We start from the raw sequence: 16,008 nt of genomic DNA on the forward strand, positions 1-16,008 counted from the left end.
TGATCACCTTGAGTGTTTACATGTATGTGTGTGTGTCCTAGCCCAGGGAGAAAGGGGCCCCAGAATTGGGTCCTCATTACATTATATGTACTGGATGGGGGGCCCTTTGAGATTACTTTGTCCCGGGCCTGGCAAAACCTGTCAGTGGCCCTATATCTGTGTATAGTATACGTATGTGTACTTAATGCATTTCCTGTATGTGTATGTGTGTGCGCGTGTGTGCGTGTGTGTGTGTGCATGTGTGCGTGCGTGCGTGCTTGCGTGTGTGTGTGTGTGTGTGTGTGTGTGTGTGTGTGTGTTTGCTTGTTTATGTATGTGTGTGTTCCCAGATGGACATGGTGTCCTTCAATGTGTGGGACATCGGTGGTCCGGCCAGCATGTCCACAGTAAACCAGTGCTTCTTCACGGACAAGGCCCTGTACGTCGTCATCTGGAACCTAGCCGTGGGGGAGGAGGCCGTCGCCAACCTGCAGTCCTGGCTACTCAACATTGAGGTGTGTGGGTGTTTGTGTGTGTGTGTGTGTGTGTGTGTGTGTGTGTGTTTGTTCGTGCTTGTGTGTGTGTGTGTGTGTGGTGTGTGTGTGTGTGTGTGTGTGTGTGTATGTGGTGTGTGTGTGTGTGTGTGTGTGTGTGTGTGTGTGTGTGTGTGTGTGTGTGTGTGTGTGTGTGTGTGTGTGTGGGGAGGGCAAAGGACATTAACATTAATGAGTGTAGTTCCTGTCAATCTGACATCCTGCTTATTAAACCAGGGTCAAGGTGAGCAGTGGTCTAGGAGTGAGAGGTGGGACAGGAGGGGGGAGTCATGGATGTACGGTGGTTGGTGGTGTTGAGGGAGGGGTGGTGTGGAGGCAGGCAGAAGCTGGAAGAGGGGAGCATTGGAGGGAGGAATAGACAGCGAGTATGTTGAGGGGTGGGGGGCGTAGGGTGAGGCGGATGGTGCGGTGGGATGTACAGGAGCGATATGGTGTAGGCGGTGTGGGGAGGAGGTCAGGGAGGGAGCGAGGGAGGAACGAAGGGCCTCGTCTTCTTGACACCTCCTCATTACATTGTAACAGCTGCTCTCCTCTCCTCTCCTCTCCTCTCCTCTCCTCTCCTCTCCTCTCCTCTCCTCTCCTCTCCTCTCCCCTGTTTTCTCCGGCACAGCTCTGCTCTGCCCTGCTCTGCTCTGCTCTGCTCTGCTTCTACTTTCTCCCAGGCCTGGGGGCCCCTGGGTGGAGAGAGCAGGGTAGAGGAGCGGGGGTCAGGGGGGGGTGGGCAGCGAGGGGAGCGGGGGTGAGGCGGTGGGTCAGGGAGGTGGCGGCCCCAGGGCTTAGGGGCCACGTCAGCGTCAGTCAGCACAGTGTCATTTCAGGTTAAGCTGTCGGCTGCTGTTAATTATAACGGATGGCAAACAACTCCACTGCTGTTTCTATGCAAAGCCGCTTAATATTACTGTATGTATTTTTTGTGTGTCTGTGAAATATATTGAGTGGATAATATGGCCATATGGGGATTAAGTTTCCCAGATTTACTGTATATCAGCATAAAACCAGTAGTCAGTGCATTTTTTTCAAGTAATATTGTGTTCATTTTACCGGTATGTATAATAGTGGAGGTGTGTGTGCTGTGTTGTTTCATGAATCATGAGGCAGGTATTTGGAGATTTCCTTTTTATTAATGACTGAGAGGGGGATTCATGAGGTTTGACTCCCTGGGTTTGACTGTCAAGTCTGTCTGTCTGTCTTTCTGTCTGTCTGTCTCTCTGTCTGCATTTTCTCTAGTTAGTACTGCATGTGTGTCTGTTTATGCATTCTCTCTCTCTCTCTCCCCCCCTCTCTGTCTCTCTCTCCCTCTCTCTCTCCCTACTGTATGTCTTGTCTGTCTGTGCTGTAGGCCCGAGCGCCCAACTCGGCGGTGGTGGTGGTCGGCACGCACCTGGACCTGATCGACAGCAAGTTCCGCACGGAGCGCGTCGCGACCCTGCGGGCATACATCCTGGCGCTCTGCCGCACCCCCTCCGGCGCCCGGGCCAGTGGCTACCCCGATATCACCGCGAAGCATCTATAGTCAGTACCAAACCAAACCAGCACCAGCCGCTTTTTTGTCTCTGTTCCTGTTCCCATTCAATTGAATTCCCTCATATCCCCAGCGTCCACTCCCCTTACTCTTCTTACAAAAGCATCATCTTGAATGGGTCTGGATCCTTTTAATGCCTTAGACCGGATCCCACTGCTTTCCCGGTCGCTTGTTGTTAACCATTTTTTTTGACTGTGTCTTCCTGTCTGTCTCCGTCTCCGTCTCCGTCTCTTTGTGTGTGTGTGTGTGTGTGTGTGTGTGTGTGTGTGTGTGCCTGTGTGCCTGTGTGCGTGCATGCGTGCGTTCATGTGTATGTGTGTGTGTGCCTGTGTGCATGCATGCGTGCATTCATGCGTGTGTGTGTGTGTGTGTGTGTGGTCATGCATATGTGTGTGTCCCGTGGGCCAGTGAGGTGTCCTGCAAGACTATGGAGGGTGTGGACGGCCTGAAGAGGCTCCTGTATCAGGTGGCCTGCTCCATGAAGGACATCAGCAACACGGCCGCCAGCTGCCAGCGCCTGGTCGGACGCCTCGTGAGTACATTACCTCTGTGGTTGCTTGAAGTATTTTCATGCCATTTTTTTCATGCATTTTCTTTTGCTTATGTACTAAATAAACAAATGAATAGAGATGGTTTTATGGATGTAATATTTCTTTTTCCTGTTTTCCTGATTGTGATGGGTACAATGCTTCACTTCCCCAACACTTCTCATGGCCCGTGCAATCTCCTTAACTCAATGAATGGAGTTGAAACAGTTTTCTAGACGTAATATTTGTTTTCCTTTGTCACTTTCATACTGTATGTCCTGACCTGCACCTGGCCATGTGCACTTCAACACACCAGGGAAACTGAATTTGCTGAATGAATGACAGAAGTATGTGTATGACAGAAGTTATTACATTTTCCAGGATACAGTAGAATTGAAGCGCTTCGTTGCAAAATGGCGTATATCCATTTTGGGAAATGTACATTTTTGTATTGGACATCGCATTGCATTGCAAAATGCATTTTATAGAAGTATGTTACCAAAATATTTGAATGGCAAGAACACACATAAATGATAGGACGTCTGAACAGTCATTTCCAACAAGAAAATTAAAAAAAAATGGTGCTGACATCATTTTACTACGAAACTCTTCAATTTGAGCATCCAGATTGTTTTGAGTTCCAGATTTCCAGATGTATCCATGTTGTCCAACATGTAGTAGTGTGTGTAAGGTGCTGTTAAATGGCACATGTAATGTAATGTACATACATGTTGGCAGGAAGCAACAAGAAACACAGAGTCAGCATGAACTTGCACAGCAGCACACATCCCCAGGGAACAATAATGGGAGAAAGCATGGCTGCCCCGACATGCGTCAGCTTGTCCAAACGACATGCACTTAGAAGCCATTACCGCCAGATACACCAGCAAATGACTACACTGACAACACTTTGTTGCCCCCCTTTCAAACTCCCTGTCCTGTGTACCCCATTTAAGCTCAATCCCATACATACACACACACACACACACACACACACACACACACACACACACACACACACACACACACACACACACACACACACACACACACACACACACACACACACACACACGCACGCACACAAAAACACACACACACACACACACACAAACACATGCACACACACACCTTTTCAGATTCCAAAGCAACTACGTATCCCTACAGGAGGCAGTGTGTGTGTGTGTGTGTGTGTGTTCATGAGTTCATTCATGGGTTCGTTCATGCGTTTGTTCGTTCATGCGTGCGTGAGTTTGTGTATTTGTGTGGGAATGAAACTAAACCGATGAAGGGGCTTGTCCTGCACCCCCCCTTTTTTAACTCTTTCCTGCCCCCCTGCCCGTCCTCCTCAGATCCCGAAGAGCTACCTGACTCTTCAGGAGGCGGTGCTGGCAGAGCGCCTGCGGCGGGACTCGGAGGACGAGGTGCAGTACCTGACGGACCAGCAGCTGGAGCAGGTCATAGACCAGAACCCCACCAGCGACATCAAAGACTACGAGGACATGCAGACAGGTAAGGCCAGGCCCACCGCACGGCACCGGCCACGTCAAACACACCTGTTCCCATCACGAAAACCACCTGTGGCCACTTCTCTCCGGCTCTGATCTCTCTCTGGTTACTCAGGTCATTACAAGCTTCTTGTCAGTAGAAAAAAGAGGGTAAATCACCGCACACTGGTCTTCCTCACTGAAAGTTTATTAGGTGAACAACACGTTTCGCTACCGCTTCATCAGGAGTGAACCAGATTAAGCATTAGCGAAACGTGCTGTTCGTAACGAAACACGTTGTTCACCTAAGGGTCTTTTCCACTGCCGGTTTTCTGGTAGGCCTACACCTTGACACACCGCGACTCGGCCCCCACTTTTTGCTATTCGATTGAGCTGCGTCGTGCCCAATGGAAAAGCAAAAACTGGCGACTGAGTCGTGCTGTGTCAAGCTGTAGGCGTACCAGTACACCGGCAGTGGAAAAGAGCCTCTAATGATCTGTCAGCAAAGAAGACCAATATGTCGTGATTTACCCCCTTTTCTGAGGATTTCTTGGACTGCACATCGCGAGCACCTGGACCCTGACACAGGCAATCAGTGTTTTGAACCTTCTTGTCAGTGTTCGAGGTTTGCCTTCGAGATGCCCCCTGTAGCATGTCATCCGTGGGATACACCCCACGGCACTAAGTGTGTAGGAATGGCTTTGTGCACTTTGGCTAAGCATGGTGTGTTTAAGAATGCGTTGTGCAGTTAAAGGGACAGTTTGGTCAATTTCAACATGCAGTTGTAATGCTCACACTACCCTGGACTTGTCAGTGCCTGAGATTTTTTTTTCTTCTTCTTCAGCCATTTCCGAGATCTTGGTCATTGTAATGGGGCAGCACTTTGTTTACATTCCAAAAAACATTTCTGTTTTTTCCCCAAAACATCCAAAAGGTTATAACATCAGCAGACAACTAGCAAACAGCAGTACCTTTTGGGAAAATATTTGGAGTTGGCCTATGTTTCATTTTTTAAAAATGTAAACAAACGCTGCCCCCATTAGAATTGCTCATATCTCGGAAAGGGCTCAGCCGAAAAATGTGGCATCACCAGGTACTGACAAGTCAAGGGTAGCGTGAGCAGTACAACTGCATGTTGAAATTGACCAAAATGTCCCTTTAAGAATCACCTGTTTGCTCTGTGGTAGCCTGGCATTTAGACATTTGCACAAGTTTAGTTAGCGCACTGCTGGGAACAGGTTTTCGCCCATTTGTCATCGTTCTGTCCAAGGTATCTGAACAAAAACACGAAATACAACAAACTTAAAGGCTTTGTTGTTTGACAAAAGAGCCTTAAAGATTTGAGCTCTCAGGGACTTACAAAGATATGTGTAAACCAGAACCAGTCCTGTTTTACGAGCATTGTTGTTCCAGCAAGGTGTGCATACCAAAAAAGGTGTGTATGACAGAAATAAGGGACATTTACGCTCTGACATCCATCACATGTTATGTTGTGGATCATCTCAAATGCAGACCAAATGCAACAAACTGAAAGGCCTAGGTAGTTGACAGAAAAAGATGTGCGTTAATAAGAACCTCACCTTGTGTGTATGAGCATTGTTGTTCCAGAATGGTGTGCGTTCCAACAAGGTGTGTGTTTGTGTAGGTGAAGTGGATGACAAAACAAGGGACTCACATGGAACTGACATCCATTTCATCACGAAGTAAATGTTAGAAGTCCGCAACATTGTTAATGCTCACAGTGATGTATTTGCACTGTGCAAATAAATCACTTGGAGCATTAACAATGTTACTTTATTTTGTCCAGCACCTGTGCCACTGATGTGCGTGCATTCTCTACCTTCTTGATCCATCTCATCATGACATGTCATGTTATGATTCATCTGTCATTAAAAGACTAAATGCTACAAACTTAAAGGCCTATCTTAAAGGTATTTGGCCAAAATAATATTTGAGGAGGGCTCAATTAAATGAATGATTGCGTAAGCAAGAACTCCTCCCTTGTTTATGAGCATTATTGTTTCAGTAAGGTGTGCGCTCCAACAAGGTGTGTGTGTGTGTGTGTGTGTGTGTGCGTGTGCGTGTGCGTGTGTGTGTGTGTGTGCGTGTGCGTGTGCGTGTGCGTACTACACCAATCTACCTTTGTTAGCTATTGGAGCACACCCACATGCTGGGGCCCTCGCTCCACGTGGGGGTCAAATCCTGGACCCGGCATGTTTTACCCCTTTTGCTGCGATAGTTTTGTTGTTAATGGTGAAAGTAAAAGTGTAAAAACATTTTCTCACTGACAGGTTAGGGTTAGGGATTGCTTTAGTTTGGGCACAGTTTAGCATTCTTTTTTATATATGTTTTCGGATTTTATTATTTTTCAGACAAGACAGAGGGAGATTACAGGAAACAAGATGGCGGAGAGAGAGAGAGACAGGGAAAGATCGGGAAACAACCTGGGCTGGGAATCAATCCCGGGTCGCCTGCGTAGCAGTCCAGTGCCGAACTGGACCACAGTTTAGCATTATTTAGCTATTGTTAGGGTTAATGTGAGTGGAAGGGCCCCACAAAGATAGGAAGGGCCCCTCAAGGGCCCCACAAAGATATTAAGGTCGGGCTGTGTGTGTGTGTGTGTGTGTGTGTGTGTGTGTGTGTGTGTGTGTGTGTGTGTGTGTGTGTGTGTGTGTGTGTGTGTGTGTGTGTGTGTGTGTGTGTGTGTGTGTGTGTGTGTGTGTGTGCCAGGGTTGGCACTTAACTTAGAGGGGTGAAAAGTTTCACTCGAGCTATAGATAGCCTGAATGTCAAGGCGATTTATTTGTCTGATGGGATTTGTCATTCCTCACCCTAATCAACCCCCAATCACATAATTATGACCAATTATTATTATTATATGAATTCACTGGTAAAAATGACAAATGACTGCTAACTTTTAAAATCTACCTGCCACAGTGACTAGTGGGGAAAAAATTTAAGTTCCACCTAAGCCTGTCACGATATACGATAAGTCAATAAATCGGACGATAACTTTTTACAAGAACGATCACTTTTCTGGCCCCGATAAGTAGGCCTAACGATAAGTTATTTGTGTGATGTTTTGTTTTCCCTCTCTCCCTTTCTCTACCGTAGCCGTAAGACTACTGATGGCGCGTTATAGGCCAACGCAGCGCAATGACGCTTAAATGTTAGTGTAATTTTAAGTTTCAGTGCAGTTCTGGTTGGAAAAAAGTGCATTGATCTGGCTACTTGCGTCTTTGAAATAGAACGCTGGTGTTCCCGCGCGTCGCTTATAAGCCTCGACAAAGAATCAGCGCTAGAGACTAGGAGCGCAATATTCTTCCAGTCTCAGTCAGCGCATCTGCAACGTCCCTCAGAGAGGGGAATGAACAGCTCCAACACGGAGGCAAATGTTCATTTTGAAACATGCGCAGCAACCCAATATCCACGACGAAGACGTGTTTGTGCAAACATGAAATAGTGGTGCCGTCGCGACAAACTTGCTCTGAGGCTGTTATTTTAAACCTCGCCGAGTTTCCACTATTATTTCAATGCGCCTCCTACCCCGACGTTCGTTGTCTGTTCTTTTTGTGATTTTCGCTATATTTCTTGTTTATTTAGACCTAACAATATGAGTAGGCAGTCCGCAAGCAAATCATGGTGATAAGATTTGTGGATTTAAATCTGTCACACCAGGAGAATGTGAACGGTTGAGCGCGCTACAGGGGAAACAGAGGCATGGCGACTCATAACTCATAAGAATCAATGTATGGGCGTTCATAAAGGACTTTAAAGTGCGCCGAATTGCAACTTGTTCCGGTCGAGGGTATCGGAGAGAGAGAGAGAGAGAGAGAGAGAGAGAGAGAGAGAGAGAGAGAGAGAGAGAGCTGAAACTTGTGCATCTGTTCATGCTCTTTTGCTTTTTGCTGATGTTGAAATGCCTTTAACAGGGCTGATTTGGGTTTTGACTGACAATTAGCTAGTAACAACGTGCATTTGTTTGAAATAAGCTGTCTAAGTAATAATTTGGGAATTAACAATACCCAGTAGGTTATTTTACATCACACCATGGATAGGCCTATAAGCCATTCAGTGTGCTTGAGAAAGATAAATAACAGATAATGTTATTTATTTTAGTTAAAAAGACTATATAACTTACCTTCATAATAAATACAAAAAAGCCTATTTAGAGCCTATTGTGCTCCATGAGGATGTATTTAAAAACATATATCCCCCGCCGTGATGCTTTAAAAATGTGAAGGGGTGTAGTCACATTTTTATTGCATTTTTACGTCATTATATTGTTTGACACATTTCTTCTTGGAGCAGGCGTCAAACTTAATTATTTAAACATCTGAGTCTGCTGGCCCAAATGTTACATTCAATGTTCCAAGAAGGAGGACGCACCTTGCATAGCAGTGTTTTTTATTGCAAATTATATTGTTTGAAAATGGCGAGAGAGACAATATTATCGATTATCGCAATAATTTCTTGTTATCGTTATCGTCTGGCAAAAATTGTTATCGTGACAGGCCTAGTTCCACCCCTGGTGGGTACGTGTGTGCGCGTGACGTGTGTGTGTGTGGGCTAAGTGTGTGACAAATGAGGGACACACGACACATCCCATGACAGCCCTCTCCCATTACCCCACGTCACGGTTCACCTCTGTCCCCCCATTACATCACGACTTGCAGTGCGTGTTTCAGTGAGGTATGAGGTGAGGTGAGAGCTTACGGTCACACACACTGACGTTCCTCTTTCACGTCATGGCTCATTGCTTTTACAGCCGCCCTGAATGAGGCAGAGAAAGGCCATCATTTCACTCAACCTTTGTCTCTCTCTCTCTCTCTCTCTCTCTCTCTGTCTCTCCCTCCCCTCGGCATCATTATTCATCTCTCTTTCCTCTTTTTGCCGTGTAGCCTGTTTCCTGATTGAGATAGGTATGATGCCTCACTTCCCCGAGGCCTCTTATGGCCGATGCTAGCTGTCCTTAACTCAATCTCTGTTTGTCTCTCTCTCTCTTTCTCTCTCCCTCTCCCTACTGTACGTAGCCATCAGTTTCCTGATAGAGACGGGCACGATGCTTCACTTCCCCGACACGTCTCACGGCCTGTGCAAGCTCTACTTCCTGGACCCCGTGTGGCTGTCGGAGTGCCTGGAGCGCATCGTGCACCTGCGCAGCTCGCGTTCGGTGGCGCGCAACGGCGTGATCAACGCGGCCGACCTGCGCATGCTGCTGGTGGGCACGGGCTTCACGCAGCACAACGAGGAGCAGTACTTCCAGTTCCTCGCCAAGTTCGAGATCGCCCTGCCCGTCGCCAACAACAGGTGAAATACACACAGCAATAAGGCGCACACACACACGCACGCACACACACACACACACACACACACACACACACACACACACACACACACACACACACCTATACCCACACCCATACCCTTAGAATAGCCCTATCCAAGCTGGAGATCACCATCACCTTGCCCATCGACAACAACAGATGTGCACGCCACACACAAGCACACACACACACACACACACACACACATACACACACACACACACACACACACACACACACACACACACACACACACACACACACACACACACACACACACACACACACACATATATATACACACACACACACACACACACACACACACACCTATACCCACGCACATACCCTTAGAATAGCCCTGTCCAACCTTGAGATCACCTTGCCCATCGACAACAGCAGATGTGGAGGCCACACACACACACACACACACACACACACACACACACACACACACACACACACACACACACACACACACACACACACACACACACACACACACACACACACACACACACACACACAGACATTCATTCACACACACCCTGGCAGTTGTCCTATTCCTCACATGCACCACTAACCCTAACGCTGGCCAAGTTTGGCGTTGCCCTACCCATCACACCAACAGGTGTGGAGGCCTTGCTCAGTAACACGTGTACATATGCCATGCATCCGTGCGTGCGAATACACGCACACACACACGCACACACACACACACACACACACACACACACACACACACACACACACACACACGCACACACGCGCACACACACATGCACACCCTTAGAATGGCCCTGTGCCTAACATGCACCACTAACCCTAAACTTGGTCGAGTTCAAGCTGCAAATTGCCAACAACAGGTGTGTTGGGCTGCTCAACACAATGGTCCTAATATTTATTTGACATACAGTACACCATTAAAGCTAACAAACTCTGACCCTTTTTGGAACTGATCTGACTTTCCCCTGCCTGCGCCATGCAATGTTCTTTTCATTTCATCAGCCCTGCCCTCCCACACATACCATGGACATTCACAGTTCATTTCCTCACCAAACTTAGTTAGGATTTATTTATTTCCATGCTAAAATCAGGCATAACACGTGCCGTCTTAATGACTACAGTTGACACAGATCTCCTGACTCCTCCACTTGCTTATCATTGTCTTTATTCACCTCAGCTACCTGCTACCTCACCCCATCCTTCTACCCCCTACCAACCTGCTCCCTACCAAGTATTACTTATTATATTTTTAATATGTTCAAAACAATTTGCAATTCTATTGACAAGACTAAAGCAGATGTCAGTCCTGACACCCCTGCTTGCCTGTTTTCTCGTTCACTCCAGCTACCTGCTCCATCACCCTGCTACCTACCAAGCCTTAGTTATTATCAGTTTGCATGCTAAAAACAGGCATACAATTTGCAATCCTACATTAATGACAACACCAAATCAGATCTTTTGACACTTCCTCGTGTGTGTTAATGTGTGCCCCCCCCCCCAGCTACCTGCTCCCTCACCTGCTGCCTCCCAAGCCTGGCATGGACTGCCACGGCATGCGCCACCCCCACAACACCATCCAGCGCCACTTCAAGATGAGCTTCGTGCCCGCCGGCTTCTGGGAGCGCTTCATCGCCCGCATACTCATCAGCCTGACCGAGATGGACCTGCAGGTACCAGTGGTGTTATATAAATAAATACTACAATAAATAAGTAAGGGTTAACGTTCGGCGAGAAGGTCGCTACCGTGGAATAGCAGCACGACAGAGAGAATCTTTAGACCCCGACGCGGAGCGGAGGGGTCTTGTTCTCTCTGAAGTGCTGCTATTCCACAAAGCGACCGACTCGCCGAAAGTTAACCCGCTTGTTATATGGATATACTTAAATGATTCACACATGGCGGGGACATTTCTTTAGGCCTATTTAATGTTTAAGATTGTTGCTGCGCAAAACAAAACATTGCCGTTGTGAAACGCTAGGCAACAGCTAGGTAGCCAGGACAACAGGTGTTGTCTATCACAGCAGCTGATTAGAGTCTTGTTGAAAAGTCGCTTTAGCAGTGAAAAGTCTTGTTGCCATTGACAGCGGTCTGTTATAGACCAACCCGTCCGTTATCGAAAAATAACAGACGTGCGAACGTTGGGGAGCCCCGTTGAAATGAATGGAGCATTCGACCGATGACGTCACAACCATATAATAATACATGTTAACAAATTGGCTTAGCTAAGTGAAGTGCTCCATTCATTCCAATGGAGTTAAGAGAAGAGGAGTGAAGTGAAGCCTAAAAGCTGAGCAAAGCAGGAGCAGCAGTGATGGAGCATTGGTAGATTCAGAGAGTTGTTGTTGTTTTCGTAGCAGTATCCACCCACCAATAATAATTCAGTAACACTTTACCAAAACATTTTATTACCATGTCATTAAGTGGCAATCAGTTATGTGAAGACAGCCATAAAAATGTCAACTTTTCACAACCATACAATGTTTTTGACATTGACATCATGTTAATGACTCCTCCATGACTTTGTCATGACACTGTTTTGACACTATTATGACACTGTTATACCATAAGTACTGTATGAAGCCGACATCAAGTAAAGTGTAACCAAAAAAAATTCTGAGTTGGCCGGTCTACCAAATAACAGGTTATCACTTCCATTCTCGCCTCTTTGGTACTCACTATTCAGGACCACAGAATCAGGCTGGGAAACTTATTTCAACTTTTAAAACGGTGATTTGTCTTCAATTGACTGACATTTCGATGCAGTGTCTTCCTCCAAGTTCCTCAAATCAGTATGCAGACCGTTAGATGCTGAATGGAGAAAATTAATGGAGTTGTTGTTGTCATTGCTGTTGTTGTGAACCGAGGCCATCCGAGCCAAGCTGAAGCTAATGTTCTTACCGTATAGACAGGGCTGATACTACTATTGGAACCTCTTCTGTGAAATCCCCCGATGTTAGTAATTTTTTCCTTTCCTTAACCCCTTAAGACGCGACTTTATATTTGTTGTTACCAGTATGGTAATGACCAAGCCGTGGTGCATTGCTAAAGGGCCTGTATTGTGTCATAGTATTGTAGTGCTATGGTAGTTACATTTCAATGTCTATTACAGCGCGCCACTGGAGGTACGGCGCGCATTAAGGGGCTAAGTTAACTTTTTATTGTTTTTATTAAGCTAGAGCATAGAGTGTGGTAGTGTGCTTCCTTGAGACACCTTCTTTGTGTTGTGTTTGTTGTTTCTTTTTGTTTGTGTTTTCAAACTGGGTAAGCCAGAGTCTGTGTGCTTCCATGTATTAACTTTTGTGTGTGTGTGTGTGTGTGTGTGTGTGTGTGTGTGTGTGTGTGTGTGTGTGTGTGTGTGTGTGTGTGTGTGTGTGTGTGTGTGTGTGTGTGTGTGTGTGTGTGTGTGTGTGTGTGTGTGTGTGTGTGTGTTTGTGTGTGTCTGTGTCTGTGTCTGTATTCTATCTGCGTAGGCGTTTGAGAACAAGAGGTACACGAAGGGCCACCGGAGTCGGAACACCATCATCTACAGCTTCGCAGGGAACCAGCAGAGGAACCGGTGCAGCACGTTCCGCGTGCGACGGAACCAGACCATCTACTGGAAGGAGGGACTGCAGGTCACCTTTGATGGAGGATACCTGAGGTAGGTACAGCTTGTTGTTCCCACATAGTCTTCAGTCTGCACTCCACAGAATTTCCACTGTACTCCTTCATTAGAGTCAGTGGAAAGTGTTCTCCACTGTCAGCACAGCTGTCACCCATATACCCCTCAGTCAATACTCCAATCACTCAAGAACTTCCACCGTCTTTCACAGTTTCCACCATTTTACCATTTCTGAACAATACCTGTGGTAAGCACTGCCTGATCCTATGTCAGCACTCCACAGAAATTTAATTCCACCATGCTTCACACCCAGAGACATTTTATTCTTGGATAAAGGACACCAGAGGTTGGCAAAGCTTTCAGACACAGTACCCCAAAAACCTCTCAATAATCTGCAGTCCACCATATCCAACTGAGTCAGTACCCTCACATCACCCCACAGAACATCCACCCATACTCTAAAGACGTTTCGTTTAATTTGATGGACGATACCTGAGGTAAATGCAGCTTTCACCCCACTTACCCTTCAGTCAGTTCCCCACAGATGTTTTTATTCCATTAGACAAGATCTTTTTAAACGCAGCAAATTTAAAATTGAATAAATCAGGCTCCAGCAGGAAGGCTCAGGCTCACAGAGATAAACTTGGCTGCGTTTCAAATCTCTGCAAATAATTGTCCATCCGGAACTTAAGGAATTTGTGTAGGTCTCATCCTTAACTATTCCATTTAGCATTTCATTAAATGATCAGGAGAATGAAACAATTTGACTTAGGAAATTGCTGGACTGCAATGTTTTGCCCTGTTGGCAAGACTTCAAAAGAGTTTTTCTGGTTACCATTAGGCGTGTGTGTGTGTGTGTGTGTGTGTGTGTGTGTGTGTGTGTGTGTGTGTGTGTGTGTGTGTGTGTGTGTGTGTGTGTGTGTGTGTGTGTGTGTGTGTGTGTGTGTGTGTGTGTGTGTGTGTGTGCGTGCGTGCGTGCGTGCGTGCGTGCGTGCGTGCGTGCGTGCGTGCGTGCGTGCGTGTGTGCGTGCGTGTGTGCAGTGTGGGGCAGTGTGTGTCTCTGGGCATGTGAACGCTTATGGTATGTGCTGGAGAGTAGGACCAATGGAGTGGAAACATAACTGTGCTATACTATGTGGAGGGAGATGAGGCATTGGGAGATTACCGGTACTGGTCTTTAAACACACATACATTCTCTCTCTCTCTCTCTCTCTCTCTCTCTCTCTCTCTCTCTCTCTCTCTCTCTCTCTCTCTCTCTCGCACGCACTCACGCACGCACACACACAATGTGCACATCTTTTTTCTTTTGCCTCCCTCAGTCCATCTCTTACTTCTCTCTCTTTCTCTCTCTCCTCTGTCGTAACAGTGTGGAGTCGGCTGATCTGAACTGGAAGAAGAAGAAGAGTGGCGGCATTAAGATCATCTGTCAGTCCGAGACCAGAGACTTCTCAGCCATGGCCTTCATCACAGACCACGTCAACGCCCTCATAGAGCAGTGGTTCCCTGGTGAGACTTGGAGCACTACAGTGCTAATTCTACATGTCAACCAATCAATGCATTATTAATTCAACAAATGCAGTGTTAATATAACATTTAGAGAGTACTCTGGGTCCACATACACTCTAGCTAGAAGATGCTACACCGACTCTGAACGTGTTGAATTAACACTACAAAATGTACTGAGTGCCCAATCATAGAAGATGGTCGTTACTTGAGTCATCACATGTACTGTCACATTACTCTCTAATTACACATGTGTAATAGGAATAAAGTTCAATGTACTCTAATGGAATCACACACAACTAAACAGTGTACCATTTTCTATAACTGCTTAACCCTTTACAGTTGGGGATGATTCCAAACCCAGCCATGGGAAAATGCATGGTAAAACCAGCTTCAAATTTCCCTGTTAGCTTTAAGAGAATGAGATCATTTCAACCATATCCACACAGTAAAAATGGGGTTTCAGTATTTCAGAGTAAGTTTATAGTAATCTAGATACAGTGTGTGCATATAACACTGGAGAATCAACTACTCTAACAGTGAAGTGAAAAGTCAGTGTACAATTCTGCAAGTGTTCAGTGTCATTTCAGTTCTACAGCTCTTAATATTTACACAACATTGCATAGAATTAACTCTGAAAATGTTACACTGACCAAAGAGTAAAATTAACAGTTATTTTTGCTGTGCACTTTCACTTTGCTGGCAATATTCACATCTACAATGGACTGTGGTACTGGGTAGAGTAGAGACAAAAAGAATGTGACTGCACATGTCTTCCTTAGCCTCTCGGATTACAGAAGCTTTTCGATCGATACCTCTCAGCGGAGGGCTATTCTCTCCCCCTCCGTGATACAGGCACCTCATAGTCATATCCTCCTGTGGGATATATCAGTCACCAGCCGAGCGTGAGCTTTGAGATTTGTTTCCCGGGTTTTTTTTCTTTGGAACGACAAGGTCATTGTAAAGTCCTGTGCGGAACCGCGGTAATGAGATTTCTGGAGTCGAGGCGTTGTGCGGTGGCGATGGTGATAGGCTCGGTCACTCGGTCGGTCGCGCCGTCGGGCCGTCTGTCTGACAGAGGAGGTGTGATTGGGTGATGGCAATGACGGATGAGGCTGAACAAACGGTGTGGTGCGCTGTAGCTTGGTATGGAGAGAGAGAGAGACGGGGAGATGGAGAGATAGTAGTGGCTGGTGTGTGTGTGTGTGTGTGTGTGTGTGTGTGTGTGTGTGTGTGTGTGTGTGTGTGTGTGTGACTGTGTGACTGTGTCCATGGGAGATGAAGTGGACAGCGAGCCGTAGAGAGATAAAAGAACCACGAAGAGCAGAGGGGAGGAGAAGAGAGGAGAGGAGAGGACCAGAGGGGAGAAAGGGTGAGGGTAATGGAGGAAAGGAGAGGGGAGCAGAGGGGAAGAAGGGGCAGGAGAGGAGAGCAGAGGGGAGGAGAGGAGAGAAGAGGGGAGGAAGGGAGAAGAGAGGAGAGGAGAACAGAGGGGAGGAGAGGA

The 16,008-nt window shown here is 46.6% G+C and overlaps 1 protein-coding gene across 2 annotated transcripts in view; it reads left to right on the plus strand.

Annotated features, from left to right (window-relative positions):
- lrrk1 (leucine-rich repeat kinase 1) overlaps positions 1-16,008 on the plus strand; it is a 113,103-nt gene that overhangs the window by 48,958 nt on the left and 48,137 nt on the right. For both annotated transcript variants that reach the window (XM_063188833.1, XM_063188834.1), the window contains exons 16-23: positions 330-494; positions 1,873-2,045; positions 2,464-2,587; positions 3,935-4,094; positions 9,103-9,379; positions 10,904-11,072; positions 12,871-13,040; positions 14,368-14,507. In XM_063188833.1, the coding sequence (XP_063044903.1) occupies positions 330-494; positions 1,873-2,045; positions 2,464-2,587; positions 3,935-4,094; positions 9,103-9,379; positions 10,904-11,072; positions 12,871-13,040; positions 14,368-14,507 (1,378 nt within the window). The remainder of the gene's footprint in view (positions 1-329; positions 495-1,872; positions 2,046-2,463; positions 2,588-3,934; positions 4,095-9,102; positions 9,380-10,903; positions 11,073-12,870; positions 13,041-14,367; positions 14,508-16,008) is intronic.

Source organism: Engraulis encrasicolus, chromosome 22, assembly GCF_034702125.1.
Source record: "Engraulis encrasicolus isolate BLACKSEA-1 chromosome 22, IST_EnEncr_1.0, whole genome shotgun sequence".
In the NCBI taxonomy this organism is placed as follows: domain Eukaryota; kingdom Metazoa; phylum Chordata; class Actinopteri; order Clupeiformes; family Engraulidae; genus Engraulis; species Engraulis encrasicolus.